Consider the following 20,220-nt stretch of genomic DNA (forward strand, 5'->3'; position numbering starts at 1 on the left):
AAACCGAGGAATAGAGGGGGTATATGACTGGCCCAACATCACAAAGCTAATCATTAGTTGCCTAATTTTTTAGATTTAAAATTTTTTAAATTTTTTGGATTTTGAAATCCAAGATTTGAAACCAGGTCTCCTCTTCCTGACTCCAAGACCAGCTCTCTATCTACTCTACTTGGTTTCCTGCTCTATCAAGATGGGAAAAAATAATAAGAGGCTAGACTTTCTCTTCACAGGAAAGCTTCTATAAACTACAACTAGTTCCTTCCTTCCTTGGCCTTCTAGCTCCGTGTCCCAGAACTCAGGGTCCAGTTCTGGGTTCAGAGTTCTCCATCCCCTTTCTCTTACCACAATAGAAGTCAGGTCCTCGCTCTCGAAGCGGCTGATGGCTTGGTCTAAGGATTTATACATTGCAGCAGAAATGCGTTGGGTAATGAGTCTGTTTAGGTCAATTGACCTCCCAAGCAGCTGTGGAGAAGGAGAGACATTATTTAACATTTACACAGGCAATGAAGAAAGTACTAATGGCAGGCTTGGGGCAGGGATTCTGGGCACGGACTCAGGTACCTTCTTGAAATTCGTATCCAAATTTAGCCTCTGTTTCTCCTGTGCCTCCTCATCTTCCCTCCCCAACCCTCACATCCCAATAAGCCATTTCAGTATCACTGCAAAGCAGCAGGTACCTTAGGCATGACCTACTTCTACACAGCCACTGCTGTCATATCACAGAGGTGCATTTTAATGCCAGTGGCATGAAGGAAGGGCTTATTTCAGGAATACAAAATATAGCTGATAAGGAAATTTTCTCAGTGCATGGACAGAGATATTATTGCAGGTGCCCTATATAATAAAAAAAAACACTTTATTGGAAGAGTATTGTATGCATCTTTAGCATTTCACTACATGTCATCATTATTACTATTATTTAAGTTCTCTATCCCTCTCTACCCACAGGGGGGAAAATGCTCTACTAACAGTAATGGGTCTTTTGTAGCAAGTGAACTGCATTATACTCTTAGGGCCATCTTGTGGAACATTATGATTGTTTCCAGAATTAAATTCAATGAATCAGCTTTTGGGGAAAGTGGAATTACATTTAATTCAACACGTTTAACAAGCATCTATTAAGCAGTTCCCAGGTGTCAGTTGTCCAGGCAATAGTGCTTGGAGTCAGGTAGGCCTGGGTTCAAATCTCACCTTTGATACTTATTTCCTGTGTGACTTTGGGCAAGTCACTTAACCTTTATGTACCTCAACACTTATATACTAAGCCATAGAGGGGCTGTGATCTATAAGCTATGTAAGTGGAGAGAGCTCCCATGGCAGAAATTCCCTACATTAATGAAGTCAGATGGCTCCAACCTACCTTTCCAGCCTTATTACACAATATTTTCCTTCATAAAATCTTTGGTACTATTGTTCCTCACACCTGAAATTCCATCTCGTGTCTCCATGTCTTGGCACTAGCCTGGCCCTCAAAGCCTGGAATACATCTTTCTCCACTTGCATCTCTTAAAACTCTGAGACCTTTTCTTATCCCCCAAGTAACTAGTGCCTCACTCCTGAATTATCATGTACTTTTTTTTTTAAACCCTTGTACTTCGGTGTATTGTCTCATAGGTGGAAGATTGGTAAGGGTGGGCAATGGGGGTCAAGTGACTTGCCCAGGGTCACACAGCTGGGAAGTGGCTGAGGCCGGGTTTGAACCTAGGACCTCCTGTCTCTAGGCCTGGCTCTCACTCCACTGAGCTACCCAGCTGCCCTATCATGTACTTTTGTTGTTCAGTCATTTCAATCCTATCCGACTCTTTGTGACCCCACTGGAATTTTCTTGGCAGAGATACTGTAGTGATTTGCCATTCCTTCTCCAGCTTGTTTTAGAGATGAGGAAACTGAGACAAACAGAATGAGGTGATTTGCCCAGGGCCACACAGCTAGTCTGAGGCCAGATTTGAACTCAGGAAGAAGAGTATCTCTGACTCCAGGTCTGGCTCTCTATCCACTGAGCTGCCTACAGGATATGCTACTTTGCAGTACACTAATATATACATGGTTCACAGTATACGCTACTTCTTTTTAACCTTTGATACCTTTGTTCTGACATTACTTTTCTTCTCTCCCAGATCACTGGGCAAAGCAGGACTGTGCACAGGTGGTATAATTAGCACAGAGAGCTAAGAGCTCCAGGGTTGTTTAGCTGACAGCTTGTCACTCAGTGGGGTCCCCCAAAGGAGGATATGAAGTCTCTGTAGTCTCTCTGGACTCTGACCGCCCTAGTCACATACAAATGTTTCACTGGGGAGGTTTTCAAGCTTAGCTTCCAGAACTATTTCCTGAAACTTAAGAATCAGAGATAAGGATGGAGAATATCAATTTTTGTCTTTGGCTTGTCTGGGTATCTCTCCTTTACCTCAGAGAGTCTCCCACATCCTTCTAAACTGATTAAGGATGAAATTTTCCATTCGCAATTGGTAGGCATGGGCAAGAAAGAAAGGAACTTAAAATTTTTTAGGAGATGAAGAAAATGTTGGTAATTTGATCAATCAATCAATAAGCATTAATTAATTACTATGTTTCTGGCACTGTGTGATGAGTAGGTGATACAAAACCAAAAATGACACAGTCCTTTCCATCAAAGATCTTCTAGTTGAGCCAGGGAAGATGATGTTTACTTATCATACATTACAAAATATATATAAAATGGGTGTCCATTGATTTGGGGGGGAAGGAACTAGTAGCTGGAGGATCAGGAAAAGTTTCAAGGAGAAAAGTAGGACTTAAGCTGAGCCTTGAGGGTAACTAAAGAATTTAAGAGATAAACATAAGAGCAGAGTACATTTTAGGTGGGGGATACACATGGAAAGCACCATAGTGGGCAGTAGCTTAGGGATGGGTAGAGAAGGTGAGGGGAAAAGAATTATATCAAGCCTACTATATGTAGCACTCTTACAAATATTAAATACTTTTATAAATGCTATCTCATTTAATTCTCACAGTAACCCTGGGAGGTAAGTGCTATCAACACCCTCATTTCACAGTTGAAGAAATTGAGGCAAACAGAGGTTAAAGGGTTTTACAGCTAGTAACTGTCTGAGGCTGAATATGAACTCAGGTCTTGCTGATTCCATGACCAGTGCTCTATCCACTGTGTCGCCAGCTCCCTCTGGCAAGAGGGGAGATCAATAAGCAGTCAATAGCTACCCAAGGTAGATTTGGGGAAGGATATACATACTATATATAATAATATATAATAAAAGGAGAATAATCCCTTAGGCTAGTATTCATATCCATATTGAAAGGTACAACTTCTTATCACACATGAAATACTATGAATCTTTTTTACACCCACGAGTGCTTTAAAGCTGGGAGATGTGGGGGCTGATTTGGCTTCTTGGACCACCTTTATTTAAAAATTAAATTTACTTAATTAATTAATTTAGAATATTTTTCCATGGTTACATGACTCATGTTCTTTCCTTTGCCTCCTCCCTCCCCCTTTCCGTAGCCAATGAGCAGTTCCACTGGGTTTTACATGTGTCATTGATCAAGACCCATTTCCACATTATTAATATTCACAGTAGGGTGATCACAGAGTCTATATCCCCATTCATATCCCCATCGAACCATGGGATCAAGCAGTTGTTTCTCTTCTGTGTTTCTACTCCCACAGTTCTTTCTCTGGATGCGGATAGCATTGCTTCTCATAATTCCCTCAGAACTGTTGGACTACCTTTGACAGATGACATGATTTTTTGACCCATCTACTCCACCTCTGAAAGAATTTTAGAGGTCCCTCAGCTATTGATTTCTTTCTCACCTTACCTGGACATGTCTCTGTTTCAGTAGCGTTTCATAGCGGTTAGATGGTGGATATGGAATAATGACTCCATAATTCTTGCATTCTGCTCTAAAACGTTTATCCAATAGTACACTGGATGGAGAAAAAAAAAGTCAATGAACATAATCATCCTTAGTGTTCTCAGTTCCATCTACTCTCACAGAAGATCTATGTTATCAAAGATTTTTCCTGAATGCTTTTCAATGTTGATTTCTACCCGAGGTGGCAGAAAGTGGGCAAAAGAGCCAGTGTTTGCTTCCTGGGCAAAGCCTTCCTTCTCTTTTCATCATATATAGATAAGTGACATTATAAGAGATGTGCTATATTCCTGAATAGGAATTTTACAAGAAAATGAAATGTGGATAAATAGCATATTTCAAACCTGTCAGAGCAGTTCACTATCTAAAGCAGTGGTTCTCAAAGGGTGTGTACAGCTGTGGCATGAAATACAGATGTTAGACTATTGTGGAAAAGTGAAAATTTATAAATGATTTTATTTAACACAAATTTTACTTACCCAGTAGGTATAATCAAATATTTACAAAATAAATAAACTTGCCTGATTTACATAGTACATATCACACCTAAAAGAAAGAACTTTACAAAAATGGCTGCTCTTATTGTTGATATATTATGCATGCCTGAGAGTCCTAATTCTCCTGTGATGTTACCAATTCAAATGCCCTCAGGCCAGGACTCTTCACAGTAAAGAATGCTATGTCATAAGCAAAAATGCCATGACCTGAAGTAACGTTGCAGGAAATAATCTTAAAATAGGAAAAATAATTTTATAATACAAATAATCACTTCCCAATTTATCTGGTTTGCAAATTCAGATTTTCTCATATTATGTTTTCTTAAAGTGGGCCATAACTATGCTTCAGGCCTTTTTTGACAACCATACTGAGTCTGATAGGGAGTGACAGATTGGAATGTGACTCTAGATATTCTCATAATAGCCCTGGAATTAATTAGAATGACCTTGTGGATCCTGATTTAGGCTCTAATGGTGAGATCACGGATAGTACATCTCTTTTTTAAAGGAGCAGGAGACTCAACCCTTGGTAATTGTTGTTATTCAGTTGTTTTAGTCTTGTCTTGACAAAGATAATGGAGTGGTTAGCCATTTTCTTCTCCAGATCATTTTATGGATAATGAATGGAAGCAAACTGGGTTAAATGACCAGCTCAAGGTCACCCAGCTAGTAAGTATCTGAGGCCAGATTTGAACTCAGGAAGATGAGTCTTCCTGGTACTCTATCACCTGGACCACCTAGTGGCCCCTCAGACCCTTGGCAAAGGAGAATATCAATTTTGTCCTTTGGACTATCTGGGTATCCTTCACCTCAGAAAGTTCCCCTATCTTTCTAAGCTTAAAGATCTGATTAAGGATGAGTTACAAATGGTAGACTTGGGTAAGAAGAGGGTTATTTAAAATTTATATAGGTGATGAATAAAATGTTGATAGCTTAATCAATCAAGTATATTTAAAAAATTAATTACTCTGAACCAGGCACTGGGCCAAAAGCTGGAGATACAAAACCAAAAATGATACAGTCCTTTCCATCAAAGAATTTCTAGTTTAGCCAGGGGAGCCGACTTGTTTCAGTGGCATTTTCAGAGGTAATACCATTCACCACTCCATCTAGGGGATTCTCATACCTGCCAGCCATTGCTTTGTAGTAGGCGAAGATTTGGTCCGCTAGTTTGTACACAAACTGATCGAAACATAGATTGACCTGAAGAAGAAAAAGCAGGAAATGTTACTGTCATCTCTGGATCGCTGTCACTTGAATTTATGAAATGGAAGAGAAACAACTTATGTGCTCTTTAATGATAATTTGGCCCACAGTAAAAGCTGGGATGACAGAATTCTGGGTTCTGAGTCAGGAGAACTGGGTTCATAATTCCCCTCTGATGCATACTGGCTGTGTGACCCTAGATAAGTCACTTCAATCTCTTTGAGCCTCAGTTTCCTCATCTATATACTAATGTTTATGTTACTTGCTTCATAGGGTTCTTAAAAGGAGAATTTTTGGTAAGTACTAAAATGCTATGGAAACATGATGAATTAGCCTCATAATTTATTGTTTTATATGTGGAAGCCCTTCTTCTCTATGAACTACTGTTTTATATGTGGAAGCCTTTCTTCTCTATGAACTATTAGCTCATCCTCAGAGAGTGACAAAGGTGCTTAGTTACTAAATCACTGAACTCAGAAGCAGGACACAAATGCTAATCTTTTTTTTTTTAAACCCTTAACTTCTATATATTGGCTCCTTGGTGGAAGAGTGGTAAGGCTGGGCAATGGGGGTCAAGGCCCAGAGTCACACAGCTGGGAAGTGTCTGAGGCCGGATTTGAACCTAGGACCTCCTGTCTCTAGGCCTGACTCTTAATCCACTGAGCTACCCAGCTGCCCCAAATGCTAATCTTTTATCAAACAACAAACACATATTCAGTGCCTGCTGTTTGTCTTGGCTTGTACTACAAAGATGAAAATGAAAATTTTTCTGCTCTCTAGAAGTTTGTGTTCTAGAGTAGCTAGGTGGCTCAGTGGAAGAGAGTCAGGCCTAAAGACAGGAGGCCCTGGGTTCAAATCTGGTCTTAGATGCTTCCTAGCTATGTAACCCTGGTCAAGTCATTTAACCCCAATTGCCTGGCCTTCATCATGTTTCTGCCTTGGAACTGCCATTTACTATCCTTTCTAAGACAGAAGGTAAGGTTTTAAAAAAAAGAAAAAGAAGTTTGCATCTGTGAGAGAAACAAAAGGATCAGGGGTAGAAGTTAATATCTCTTTAACAAATTTATCTTCATATCCTTTAATAAATGGGACGTGACTCTCCCTCAGTTCTAACCTCTTCTATATATTACTATGTTGGTTTGTTTCCATTTCCAATCTCACTTGGAACATGTTTGCAATCTCTAGCACAGAATTGTTGGAATGATTTTTTTTAGCATGTGCCCCTCTCTGCCCACCTTGCTTCTGAACTTTTTTTCTCTCTGCCTGTTGTTTACCAGTTTTCTACATTCCTTCAGAGAATCACAAGGTCTCAGAGTTGGAAAGAACCTTTGATGTCATCTAGACTAAGATGTATCCAAAAAAAAAGTTCTCTCCATGACATACTTGTCAAGGAATTATCCATCTTTCACTTGGATCTCACTTTCTTATGAGGTATTCCATTTCCTGTTAGGACAGATCTGATCACCATGAAGTATGTCCTCACATCTAGACAAAAATCAATCTCTGCAGTTTCCCTTTGTTCTCTGGGACAAAATAAAACATATCTAAACCTTTTGCTCTATGACAGTCCTTGAAACACTTGAAGAAAATGATCATGACCCACCTATATCCTCTTTTCTCCAAGTTAAATATTCCCAGTGCCTTCAACCAATCCTCACATGGTGTGGTCTACAGTCTCTTCATTAGCCTTAATGCCTCACTCTGCACATGCTCCCACTTGTCAATATCTTTCCTTGAATGTGTTTTTTTTATACTGAACACAAAGTTAAAAATTCTCTATCTCCTAACACTCGTAGAAAACTTTTATTACACTGATTCCATCAATCAATCAATCAAATTACAGTCCTTCCATCAATGGTGAATTTGTTATGTTCTGACACAAGTAAAAGTTCATATCAGACACAGAAGCTCAACTACCCATCAGAGGCAGGAACTGTAATTGGCTCAGGGCTGGGGATAAAAAAGAGATTTGGATAAGGAAAGGCAGGGCGTGAAAACCATTATAAAGAAAATGGGTTATATTTAACTATTCTAGCCTGCATTCTTTTCTTTCCATATCCTGAGGACTGGAAGACCCATTTCTTTGTTGAACCTTTGATGTCTAAGAGGATTTTTATATCACTACAATTACATATTAAACAAGATAAGTTGAACAGTAGGGGCATCCTTCTCCCCAATTTACTTAGGTGGTTTTTGCTCTGTTGCTTTTTTTTGGCTTCCTTTAGTGGTAGCTTGCTGAAGGATAAAATATCTAAAATCAGAAATGGGTATCTGACTCTACAAGCATTAATGATCCATTTGCTATGTTCAAAAACCCAAGCTAAGCACTGGAGAAACAGAGACAAAATAAGATACAATCCTTGCCCTCAACAAGATTCAGTAAATTCACTTTGACTCTGATGCCATTTTCATCAAAGTCCTGTTGTACCCAGTATCTGTGGCACTCACCTTGGGTTGGTATTCATAATGATTTTAGTGTGCATGCCACCCCAGGGCACTGGGCTGAGTTTGGGAAGAGGCCAGTCTTCTTGTTCATTCTCCCCTGAAATATGTGAGCTTTGGCTTCAAAACACACTGCAGGAATAGCCCCCATTGCTTCCCCAATCATGGTATCTTGATTGGGGCTCCATTTGACATTTCAAAGTATTTTCGTCATTCATTGTCTCATTTGATCCTCATGACAGCTCTTGAGGTAGGACAGGGATGATCAATTTGCCTTTATGGGTAGTAAAACTGAGACACAGAAAGTGCTTTAACTGATTCACCAAAGGTTGGCTGGGTTGTTCTGGGGTGGTGGTGGTATTAAGCCAATGAGGGTTGTTTTTTTTTTTTATTGCTTTTGTTTGGATGGGCGATTTCACCCTTGTACTGAACTCCCAATATAGAAACTCTTTCCATGGATGCTGATCAGCGACTCATCTGTAACATCGAAGTTCTAGGTAGTTGCCTGGGGCATTGAAAGGGTAAGTGGTTTTCCCATGACTTCGAAGCCAGCATGTATTAAAGGTAGAACTTGAACCCAACAAAAGGTGGCCTCCATCCACTCTATCATACTACTTCCTTGACCCAAGAATAACTAGACACAAATGTCCCTTTGTAAAATGAGTCCTTTCTAAACAGCTGTCATCCTATTATAGGAGAATGATGGATAAAGGAGATGCTTTATTGATTTAATATTTTTCTTTTTATTATTGAAAACTTGACAGACATGAGCAAACATGAATATTTCCATATACAAAGAACCAAAAAAGAGGAATTGTGTAGGATACTGTAAAAAACCTATTATGTATAGGAGGGAGTTTTTAAAAAGTAGATATTAAATTTAGCTCAGTAAGTTCTAACACTGCTTAACTCTGTCTTCCAAACTTCCTTCTCTTTTCTTCTGTGTATTTTCTAAAATGTTTCATGCTGGGACATCTTTAAAGGTGGTTCCTTCTATTTTTAAGACTAGTTATCTCCTTTGTCAATTATGGAGCAGGGCAGAGGAAGAAATGAGTGAGGCGATGCTTGGAACTTACCTCGGCTTCAATCTCATCATACAGGAACTGCTTTTTGAACTTCGTCAAAGCGTAATATGCACTGTCATTGTAGAGATCCAAAGGATACAGCACATACCTTGGGGGAACAAAGGTTGTTGTTAGTTCTGAAAATGATCTCTATCACAATGCAGAAGAATTTTTGGACACTCACAGGAAATACAACAAATGAATAGATTTGGGGAATTGATTAAGGCCTGATGTACCATACTTAGACCCAAGGTTTGTTGTTCAGTAGGTTTTCGATCATTTCTGACTTGTTTTTACTCCTTTCTTTTTTTTTTACAGAATAAAGCTGTATTTTATTTTTTGATTTTCAATTTTTATTTTTTAAAAATATTTTTCCATATTTACATGATTTATCTTCTTTCCCTCTCCTCTTCCTTCCTCCTTCCCAGAACCGACAAGCAATTCCACTTGATACCTATTTCAATATTATTCATTTTTCAATAGAGTAATCTTTTAAAGTTTGGGGGGTTTTTTTGCACTTTGAAAAATTTTATTTAATTGATTTAGAATATTTTTCCATGGTTACATGATTCATGTTCTTTCCCTCCCCTTCTCCCCACTCTCCCATAGCCAATGAGTAATTCCACTGAGTTTTATGTGTGATCAAGACCTATTTCCATATTATTAATATTTTCACTAGGGTGATTGCTTAGACCCTACTTCCCCAATCATATCCCCATCAAACCATGTGATCAAGCAGTTGTTTTTCTTCTGTGTTTCTACTTTGGGGGTTTTCTTGACAAGGATACTGGTATGATTTCCTTTTCTAGCTTATTTTACAGATGAGGAAACAGAGGCAAAAGGTTAAGTGGCTTACCCAGGGTATCCAGCTTAGTGTCTGAGGTCAGATTTGGACTCAGGAAAATTATTCTTCCTGACTCCAGCCCTAGTATTCTATCCATTGTGCTACCTAGTTGCCCCCTTGAACCCAAGGAAACTGTTTAGAATTAGGACAGTACTCACTCTTTTATTACTTTATAGCATCCCTGGGAGGCAGTGTGGTACAATAGATAGATGACTAACCTTGGAGAGAGGAAGACCTGGGTTTGAGTTGTGTTCCACCCCTAAAACACGTACTAGCTACTTAAATATGGCTAAGTAACTAAACTTCTTAATGCCCAGGCAATTCTCTAGGACTAAAAATTGTAAGTGATTTTCCACTGTGCCAGAGGAGAAAGTTTCCACACAATGAGTTCCATACACAAATAAACCTTCCCTCCCCCAAACACACACAAAAAAGCACCCATAGTCATGGGTGAATTATTATGCTTTTTTTCCTCCCAAGGACCCAAAGAGCCAAGTAAATACATATGATTAAAGGGTACAGAAAACTAAGGTCAGCTAGGACAATAAACCCAAGACCTTAATTAGTCTGAGAAGAAATCAGGCAGTGGTTCAGAATGTTGACAAACATATAAACCCAAATGCTCTCTAGAAACCATTTCTTCTCAAGACTGCTGATGTTCATTTCCATCAGACTTGACCATTATGAGTGTGAGTAAAAGTATAAATGGAGTAGCTATCTGGCTTAGTGGATAGAATGCTGAGCCTTGACTTGGGTTTAAATGTGACCTCAGACATGTATTAGTTGGGCAAGGCACCTAACCCTGTTTGCCTCAGTTTCCCCATCTATAAAATGAGCTGGAGAAGGAAAGAGCAAACCACTCAAGTATCTCTGCCAAAAAAACTTTCAAAAATGGTGTCATGAAGAATTGGGCAGGGCTGAAATGATTGAATAACAACATTAACAGGAGTATAAACAGGCAGATTTTTTTTTTCAATCTCTATGAATTCAAATAACTGGCGATTGGACTAATGTCTAGTCTGAGTTTCTTTGGGAAGGCACACTGCTTTTTCTCCAGTTTCCCCAGGGGTTTTATGGCAAACATTTGGCCCTGGGATGAACAGATTCCTTAGTAGCCATTTCCTTGCAAATCTTTCCATTAATCCCAGCCTTGTCCCTTCTTACTCCATCATGGAAGGTTCTTTGGTTTCCAGAATATGGTCTGTTAAAATCCAGGGCATGGACATCTCAATAGGGAACTGGATTCGACGACCCATCGTTAATTCCAGGAAGAATTCTCGGAACCATAGCTGGGAGAGGTCACAGCACTGCTGTAAGGCTTCTAAAGGAACAAGCAAGAGAAGCTGGAATTAGTCAGCACATGGAGTGACCGTGCCAAGATGCCTGCAGCAGGGAGGACCAGAGTCTAGTATGTTCCTTTGGGGTTTGGTGCAGGTGGCCCAAAAGGAGATCCTAGACTGATTTCACAACAAATTCATGCAAATTATGAACTGCTGGAATTTGATATGTATCATGAACTGCTATCAATTAATCATCATCACCACTGATACTACTATTGGGTTAATGTCTTTGTGGATTGCGATAACCATCAGTTTGCCGAAGATGTAAAGGAAAAATGTTAATGGAAATATTGGAGAATAAATATTACACAGTAAGGATAATATTATCGGACTCTACTTCTCACTAATCTCTAAAATGAACTCTCTGCTCAAGCCAGATGGGTTTCCTTAATTTCTCCTAACTCATGTCAATTCCTTGATGTTCCTCTCTCTACTGAAGTTTCCTCTCTGCTCGCTAATATAAATTTCTATTCTTGTTTTAAGATTCTGCTCAAGTTCCACCTCTTCCATGAAACCTGCCCTGATCACTCCAGCCTACACTGATTTCCTTTCTCTTCAAACTACAATACTTACAACCTGTAAAGGAAACCTTGGTTTCCTTCAAATTATATTTGTTAGGATGTGAGCTCCTTGCAGGCAAGGATTGTTTCATTCTCTGTATTTGTTTCCCTCATACCTAGCACAGTGTCTGGAACATAAAAGGTGCTTAATTGACTAGCTGACTCACTTGACTTATTCTTTGTTTAATGAATATTAATCTAGTTTTTCCAATATGTATATTTTCAGAGTGCATATATTATAATTCTTTTGTATTCTCTAAGGTGCTAGCACAGTACTAGGTATATAGTAGGGGCTCAATAATACTATTATATTGACTGAATGATCAACCTGTCTGTAGAACAGGTCTATACTAACTTACATTTGGAAAATAAGATCTTCTGCTAACTTCAGAAAACAACGAAGCCATACAGCGGTCCTGATTGTATGGATTATTCACAATTTCTTTAGAGCTGCACATGGTAGGGGTGGCTAGGTGGCTCAGTAGACAGAGAGCCAGATCCAGAGATGGGGGGGTCCTGGGTTCAAATCTAGCCTCAGACACTTCCTAGCTGTGTGACTCTAGGCAAGTCACTTAAACCCCATTGCCCCGCTTTCACCACTCTTCTGCCTTCAGAGTAATACACAGTATTGATTCTATGATGGAAGGCAAAGTTTTAAAAAAAAAATAAGATATACATGGCATTATTTTCTCCATGTCCCTCGGGCCGCACTCTTCCTTCATCTCATCTCATCCAAACTAGACAAAACCCAGGAAGGAAAAGGAAGATAATAAAACTGGTAGAAATATCTTGAGATCCTGTTTTGCTGTAAGCTAAATATTATTAATTAAAGGATCTTAAGTAGCCAACTTGACAGATGTGGTGGTAGGAAGAAGAAAGTTATATTAGGCTTATTCCCTGAGGAAACAGAGGGTTATGTCCATTCTTCCCTTGAGGGTTATGAGCCAAGCCAGCTGCAAACATCTGTTAAAAGAAATTCTGCTAAATCAGGAAGAAAATTAGCCAGATATATCCCAGTCTCCCTAACCTCCAAAATCACACTATAAATATGTTCCACAGGGAATTAGGCAATTATAGGAACAAAAGTGGTTCTATCAGCCTGCATAGCATGGCATTGCACTGTCCCCAACCCCTTCTGATTGGTACTTTGCAATCAAGGCTCACCACTGATGTTGAGCAGATGAGTAAAGAAGAAGGATTGTTTGTGGAACTCTTCAATGGCAAGGACAATGGGCCCATCAAGGCTACTCCTCAAGGTCTTCTTAGAGCCACTTTTGTCTGCGATGAGGGACTCCAGCATGGTCCTCACCATGTATAACTTGAAAGGACAAAAAGATACCAGACAATTAGGGGATGGGTACTTTTATCCTAAGGGAACATTACACTAGTAATAGCCAAAGGCTCTGTAAAGATGGTGTCTGAATCAATAGCAAAAGATCTGACTACATTCAGTCTACTTTTAGTTTCAAGTACTTTCTCCTCAATTTGAATTCTTTGAGACAAATAGTCATCTATGGGAGGCGTGGAAGCATTTAAAAAACATCTTTTTTAGTTCAACAGAAAAATTAAGAAAAACTCTTTCTCTAAGCTTACAACCCTTTCTAGAATTTTCCCTTTAGGAAAGCATAGAACAAAAACACTGAGGCTTTAAAAAGTGGGAGAAAGGCTGGTAAAAAATTTTCAGAACAAAAAAATACACTTTCTATTTAAGATAATCATCTTTTTATTTTGAAGGGGTGAAGGTATTGATCATAGGATGATCTTCTTTAACTACTCTGGGAGAACTTTGAGGAGAGTGGTCAAAGAAGGAACCAAGCAACTTCTATTTGAGATGGCATTTGTTCTTTATTTCCCCTGTCCATCTATCTCTTGATGTCTCCCTTATCTTTTCCCTAGCATCTTCCCTTACTCTGTTTTACCTTTCTTTCTTTTATCTTTCTCATCTTCTCATCTCTAAGAATAGTCAGTAGTACCCAGGTACTCTCCTAAGCTAGTGATGGGCAAACTTTTTAAAGAGGGGGCCAAAGGAAAGGAAATGCTCATCTGTCAGTCTGTTTCTAAGGCAACTCTTTTGAAGTTTCATTGTATTGTATCCTACTCATTGTATTTGTCAGATTAGGAATACTGTTGCATAGCCAGAGAGAACATTTCAGGGGGCTGCATCTGGCCCATGGGCCGTAGTTTGCCCATCACTGTCATAAGCCATCCAGAGCTAAGAAGGTTAGTGACCTCTACTTAGAGGTGGCCACGGTATAGAGGATTGATCACTTGGGTTTAGGAGATGAGGATTTTATTCTTGCCTCTGTTTATTAACTGTGTTTATTATGGGCAAGTCACATAATTTCTCAGAAACTCTATAAAATGAGGGCTATGTGCCAGGTAATTTCTGAGGTCTCTTCTAGTTCTAAAACCCCATCATACTAAACAAAATACCTCCCTCTAACCTAGAGGGGGACACCAGGAAGAAAAATGTGTCTCACTGAATTTTTTTTCCCTATGACCTTTGAAAAAAAAGGTCTTTCTTAAATTCCTAAGAGTTCTTTGGGATATGTTCCCCACACCTTCACTCCCAGGGTATGGGAAATGATACCCATTTGTGTATGAGAGTAGGTTCTCATGAAGGGTCTATTTCTTTGTTTTTTTTTCTGATTTACCTTACTATCTCATTCTAATTAAATATTTTATTATTAGGAGAGAGATGAAGGGCTTTTCCAAGCAATAAATTATGTTGCATAGAAAGCATATTCAGATATAAATTAATCTGAGAGAAATGAAGACAAGGGGAATGACATTGTTTTGAGAAGATGTAGGGGACTAGCTATTGACATGTGTACCAAACAATGACCCTGTGAGGGAAGTGAGAAAAGTAATAATTATCTCTGTGTCACAGTTAAGGAGGCAGAAGCATGGAAAGTTAGATGACTTGCCCAGAGTCATAGAGCAAATTTTAACATCATATCTGAAACTAGGACCCTGATCTCCTGAAACTAGAACCCTGGACTTCTGAATTACAATTCAGTGCTGTCTTCACTATACCAGCTCAAGATGGTAGGAGAAGACCAAAGTCCCCATTTTCTCTTGATCCCTTGTTGGTTTGGGCCTACAACCTCCAAGCCAGACCAAGCCAGTGCTTCTTACCTGAGTGCTAGAAGGTCCGACAGCTCGTCTTGGAACCTTGATGTCAAAGCCACCCTTAGGGTCCTTCTCCCCTCTCAGGCAAGGGTCATTGGGTGGTTCCCGACCTCCTTCCCAGTCACAGATTGTTTTCCGAATGGCCTGTAGGACACTGAAGTAAGAACAGACGTGAACTCAGACCTGGTTTTCCAAGAGAGGGAATTAATCTAAACTCTTAGAGGAAAATAACTTCGGTGGAAAATCTATCAGATTATAGAAACACAACTAGAAGGAACTATCTAGTCCAGCCTCCTTAGCGTAAAGATGAGGAAATTGAGAATCAGTGTAACAAAGGTAGACCACATTAGAGTCCAGATTGCTCCCAGGTCCTTTGATTCCAGAGCTCATTCCTCTGTATTACAGAGACCAGGCTACTTATGGTACCTATAGCTTGGCTATTTTTTTTTTCATTTTGGGTCAAAGGGGAAATCTCTCTTTTCAGTCCTTTCTGGTTAACCCCCTTCCTCTGTTACTTGGACCATCCTGATGAAGGTGGTCCAGCTCCCATATAAAGTGACAAGCTAGTGAGCATTGTCCTTCCCACATTGGTTTGTCCAAGCACCACAGCAAATGGGATGTTGGTAAGGAATCAGGATGGAATGCTAATGAGGAGATTCTGTCCAGAATTTCCTCTTTGGGTCGTAGGAATTTCATGGGAAAAGAAGAGTCCAGGTCTTTGGGACAGTGTTGATGCCATCACTAACCTGATGAGAACATTCTTCTTCTTCCTCACAGCCTGCCTCAGGGGCTCTCGTAGAGTCACCTGGGCAAAGTCTTGCAGGGCGGCATAGATGGTATTCCTGATGGCCTGGTTAAAGACACTCTCCATCCTGCCCATCAGCACTTGTAGACCTTTGATCATAGCAATCACCTGGGCCAAGAGCAAATTTGGGAGTCAGTCCATCTATACCAGTGGTTCCCAAACTTTTTTGGCCTACCATCTCCTTTCCAGAAAAAATATTACTTAGCTCCCTGGAAATAAATTTTTTAAAAAATTTTAATAGCAATTAATAGGAAAGATAAATGCACCTGTGGCCATCACTGTTCCCTGGATTGCTGCAGCACCCACCAGGTGGTGGTGACGCTCACTTTGGGAATCACTGATCTATACCTTCCTGTGGCACATTCATTTGACTTTGATTAGGATTATCAGGTAAAGGACAGCGAGCTAGAAGCGATGTTAGAGGCCATCATGTTCAGTCCTCTCATTTTATAGATGGAAAAACTGAGGCACTGAGAAACTGAGTGACTTGTCAAGGTCATAAAGGTAGTAAAATGGCAGAGCTGGGATTCAAACCCAGATCCTCTGACTCCGAGCACACTGTGCCATCTTTTTTTTTTTTCCTTTTTGTTCCAGTCCTATTATTTCATTTGTGAAGTGAAATCCTAGTGAGGAAATGTCCTCTCCCAATGTAAAATCAGAACTGCATCATGGAATTTTGAAGAGTTGATAGAACACTAGGAGGTAATGTGACTTGATTATAGCCACACTTTATGTTGAAACTGGGTCTTTGGGACTTGGAGGCTGGCCCTCCATCCCTTCCCCAATTCTGTATCCCCAAGACACTCTAAAGTGACAAAATAGCAAGCACTAATTCCAAACAGCAAGCTTGGGTCACAGCAGAGTTCAGCAGACCCCGATTAATCCCCATACAGGGCTCATTCCATGTGTTTCCCAGGGGAATCCCCAAATCCTTCTGAGTTGGGAGAGATGCTTACTCCCTGAAGGGCTGTGCTGGATCATTTGGATCTCTACAGGGACAGCTGCCTCCCCACATTAATTTTTGTAAAGCACTATCCAACCAGGATATCCTTGAGGTCAGTAGAACTGGGCTTATGACATTTTTACTTATTAAGTTTTGTTTAAAGGAGAATGGAAGGGAATGAGAGAAAGGAGGTTCAAGTTCCTGACCAAGGTCACATCCTGAGTTGGTAAAACTGAGACAAGAATGTAATATTCCTGATACCTGACTCCAAGTTTTGTCTGCTGGACAACAAAAGTAATTCACACATGCACATCGATTTAATGTTTACAAAGTTCCTTTCTTACAACAACCTGTGAAGTGTCCCTTCTCCCAACATAAAGAAAGAAAGGGCAAAAGGTACAAATGGAAGGTTAATAACAAATCTTTGTGGATCACCACTATGGGCAAATGGGAGATAAAGTCAGAAAGGTAGAATGAGGCCATTCAGTGAGGGCAACCTAATTTAGAAAGTATGCTCAGGACCCTGTTTGCACTGACCCATCCTGACCATTGCTGCCTTTGCCAATCAATGGAGCGTGGAGAAGGGAGACACTCACCTCCACAAAGGCAAACTTTTCTTCACTAGTGTAGTTGTAGCGGGTGGCTCTCTCATATTCCTCTGCTGTGCCAGGGCAGTCCTTGTTGCAGAACTTGTCAGTGGGATGAACCAGCTTCCACGAGTACTGGAGAGAAGAAGACCAAAGATGAATGTCAGATGGTTTTATAGACAGGAAGGGAGGGGGACACTGCCTGGGTTGGAGTTGAGGTCACTTACCACCTCCATGACATGGGCACTCCACTTGGATAACAGCTGGAGCCCTCGCAAAGCCAGGTCAAAGAGTTCCCTGTACTCTTCATCGGATTTCTGGCTGTCCAATCCAGAACCAGTCACCACCTGGAGAACATCACCCAACAAAGTAGTCAGACCAATGTGCAAATTCATTCCTCTCACTCCAGCCTCTGGCTCTGTTCTTGCTGTGGTCTCTTCTCATTTCTCTTTGGATCAGGGGTAAATAGGGATAACCACTGGACCTGAGATTTCATTGGTGTATGGGGACACTCATAAGTTAGAATCTTAGAGAGTCTCCTAGAGCAATGAGAGGTTAGGTGACTTGTTGGGATCACACAGCTAATCTGTGTCAGAGGCAGGACTTGACCTAGGTCTTTGTGACTCCAAGGTCATCTCTCTATCCACTATGGCGGACTGGCTTTTGGCTTGGGCAGCACTGCTGTTAAAAGTTACCAACCCATTATAGAGTCATAGATTAGAATTCAAAGGGACCTTATGGGACATCTAGCCCAACCCTAGACCCTGATCATACTATGCTACATATAACTTTTCATTTTCTTAAATAATCTCAAGTCATTCCTTCCCCCTTCTCTAGCCCATCAGGACCCTATCTATTTTTCAAGTGTCAGCTCATCCCCCATAGTTCTGTCAAACTTCCTTTAAACAACCAGAACAATGTGGCCACTGCCACTCGTTATCTTCCTTTATTTGATATTGATATACTGCTTTGCTTTAGTTTAAAAAAATGTCTTATTGGGACAGCTAGGTGGCTCAGTGGAGAGAGCGCCAGGCTTGGAGTTGGGAGTACATGGGTTCAAATATGGTCTCAGACATTTCCTAGCCGTGTGACCCTAGGTAAGTCATTTAATTTCAGTTACTTATCTCTTATCACTCATCAGCCTTGGAATGGATACTAGTATTGATTGTAAGACAGGGGGTAAGAGCTCAAAAAACCATGCCATATCTCTCCAGTCAAAATTATCTCCAATTTCTTCCCCCCCTCCCCCCCGAGTTCTAAGAAGAGCAGTAACGGCTGGACAATTGAAGTCAAGTGACTTGCCCACACAGCTCTGCATTCCTTCATGGCCAGAAGGAAGTACCATGGTATGATGTTGGAGTGCTGGGCTTGGAGTCAATAAGACTCAAGTTTAAATTTTGCCCCATACATTGCATGACTCTGAGCAAGTCAATTAACCAAATTGTGCCTCAATTTCCTCACCTGTAAAACGAAGTGGGTAGATTCAATGACCTGTAAGGTCCTTTCTAACTCTAAATCTATAATCCTATACCCCATAATCTTATGTGCCTTATGTGCAAGATAGTCATCATGAAAATGTGAGCCATGTGTCATCCTTTTTTGCAGAGGGTGAGGGGAGGAGGCAACTGAGGAAACAGTTATGGGAGAACATTGCACCTGCTGTCAGATTCCAGTAATGTGTGAGTTAGTTTTGCTTATTGATGCTTTTTTTCCCCTCTTACAAGAGAAGGTTTTGCTGAGTAATGGAACAATCAGAAGTAAAGATAATACAAAAACAAAAGCTATCAGTACTTTTTGAAACACACGTCATTGGCCGCAGTAAGATGACAGAATATAAATGGTAACTTATCATTACTGAAGGAAAAAGAACTCCAAACATATGACCTATTAATAGCATGTTTTTTAGTCTCAGCATATGTGGCCCAAAATAGATTCTAAAAGTCCCCCCTCTTATTTTGGCCAAATATTAAAAACTTGGGGAAAGCTAGGGTCAGCAGCTTCTTCAGTGCTATGAATAGAAGAGAATTCCAGAGTGTGCTGGAGTCAATTTGAATTGGCCCCTGAGAGCTGATTGTTAAATTTTCAATGTGTGTGTTTACACCTCAGAAATCTGCAAATGCTACAAATCAGGGCTTGGCTTACTGTTTTGTTGATTGTGTGGGCTTAAGAAAGTGATGGAGGAAAGTTAATAATGCAGATTAAATTTAAACATGTCTCATCTTGCTTTTTTTTTTCTTGGAAAGCCACTTGTTATACACTTATGGGCACACCTTTGAGAGTAATCTTTGGCTCTGACCTCCTCCTCATTTAGGAATATGTCTCCAAGCTTCCATAACATTTTATCTCTTTCTCCTTTCTCCCGCACTCTCATTTTTTCTTTCTTCCTCTTTCTGTCACTCTCCTTTTTTCTGTCTGTTTCTCGATCTGTCTCTTTTTCTGTCTCTATCTCTTTGACACTTTCTTTTTCCTGTTTGTCTCTGTCTTCTGCGTCTGCCTCTTTCTGTCTCTGTGTCTCTTTCTCCTTCTCCATCCCTTTTAGGGTGCAGGGAATCTCTGTTTGCCTCTTGGTTTCTTTCTCACCTTCCCACACCCAATCCCAGTAGTTCCTGGACAGGGCTTACCTCACTGTTGCTATAGCGAGCAAGCTCGGAGATGAAGCGGATGTGGTCATCCCGGATCTGGACCATCTGCTCACAGATGTTGTACTGGGGGCTGATGCTGCTCTGTGTGCATGTCCACCTGGACAGAAAAGCATGTGGTCTGAGGAGGCACCCAGTATCTCACTCACAGGTGGGGCAGAGTCCTTCTGTTCAGAAGCCGCTCCTCTCATATCCATCACTCTGTCACTATGGCCCTCTTGGGCTTTGGAACAAGCAAGGATCCATGAACATCATACATGTAAGTTAGCATGGCCAGGGGAACCTGCCAAA

The 20,220-nt window shown here is 40.4% G+C and overlaps 1 protein-coding gene across 6 annotated transcripts in view; it reads right to left on the reverse strand.

The window, feature by feature from the left end:
- CYFIP2 (cytoplasmic FMR1 interacting protein 2) overlaps nt 1–20,220 on the reverse strand; it is a 109,816-nt gene that overhangs the window by 62,668 nt on the left and 26,928 nt on the right. For 5 of the 6 annotated variants that reach the window (XM_044664471.1, XM_044664469.1, XM_044664470.1 and 2 more), the window contains 11 exons: nt 19,912–20,029; nt 17,518–17,637; nt 17,300–17,425; nt 15,702–15,868; nt 14,962–15,109; nt 12,988–13,141; nt 11,088–11,244; nt 9,092–9,188; nt 5,494–5,570; nt 3,817–3,925; nt 343–462 (listed from right to left, as the gene is read on the reverse strand). In XM_044664471.1, coding sequence (XP_044520406.1) covers nt 343–462; nt 3,817–3,925; nt 5,494–5,570; nt 9,092–9,188; nt 11,088–11,244; nt 12,988–13,141; nt 14,962–15,109; nt 15,702–15,868; nt 17,300–17,425; nt 17,518–17,637; nt 19,912–20,029 — 1,393 coding nt within the window. Of the gene's footprint in view, nt 1–342; nt 463–3,816; nt 3,926–5,493; nt 5,571–9,091; nt 9,189–11,087; nt 11,245–12,987; nt 13,142–14,883; nt 15,110–15,701; nt 15,869–17,299; nt 17,426–17,517; nt 17,638–19,911; nt 20,030–20,220 lie in introns of all 6 variants that reach the window. The other variant, XM_044664466.1, reaches the window with a different exon arrangement.

The sequence above is a fragment of the Gracilinanus agilis genome, chromosome 2 (genome assembly GCF_016433145.1).
Source record: "Gracilinanus agilis isolate LMUSP501 chromosome 2, AgileGrace, whole genome shotgun sequence".
Lineage (NCBI taxonomy): Eukaryota > Metazoa > Chordata > Mammalia > Didelphimorphia > Didelphidae > Gracilinanus > Gracilinanus agilis.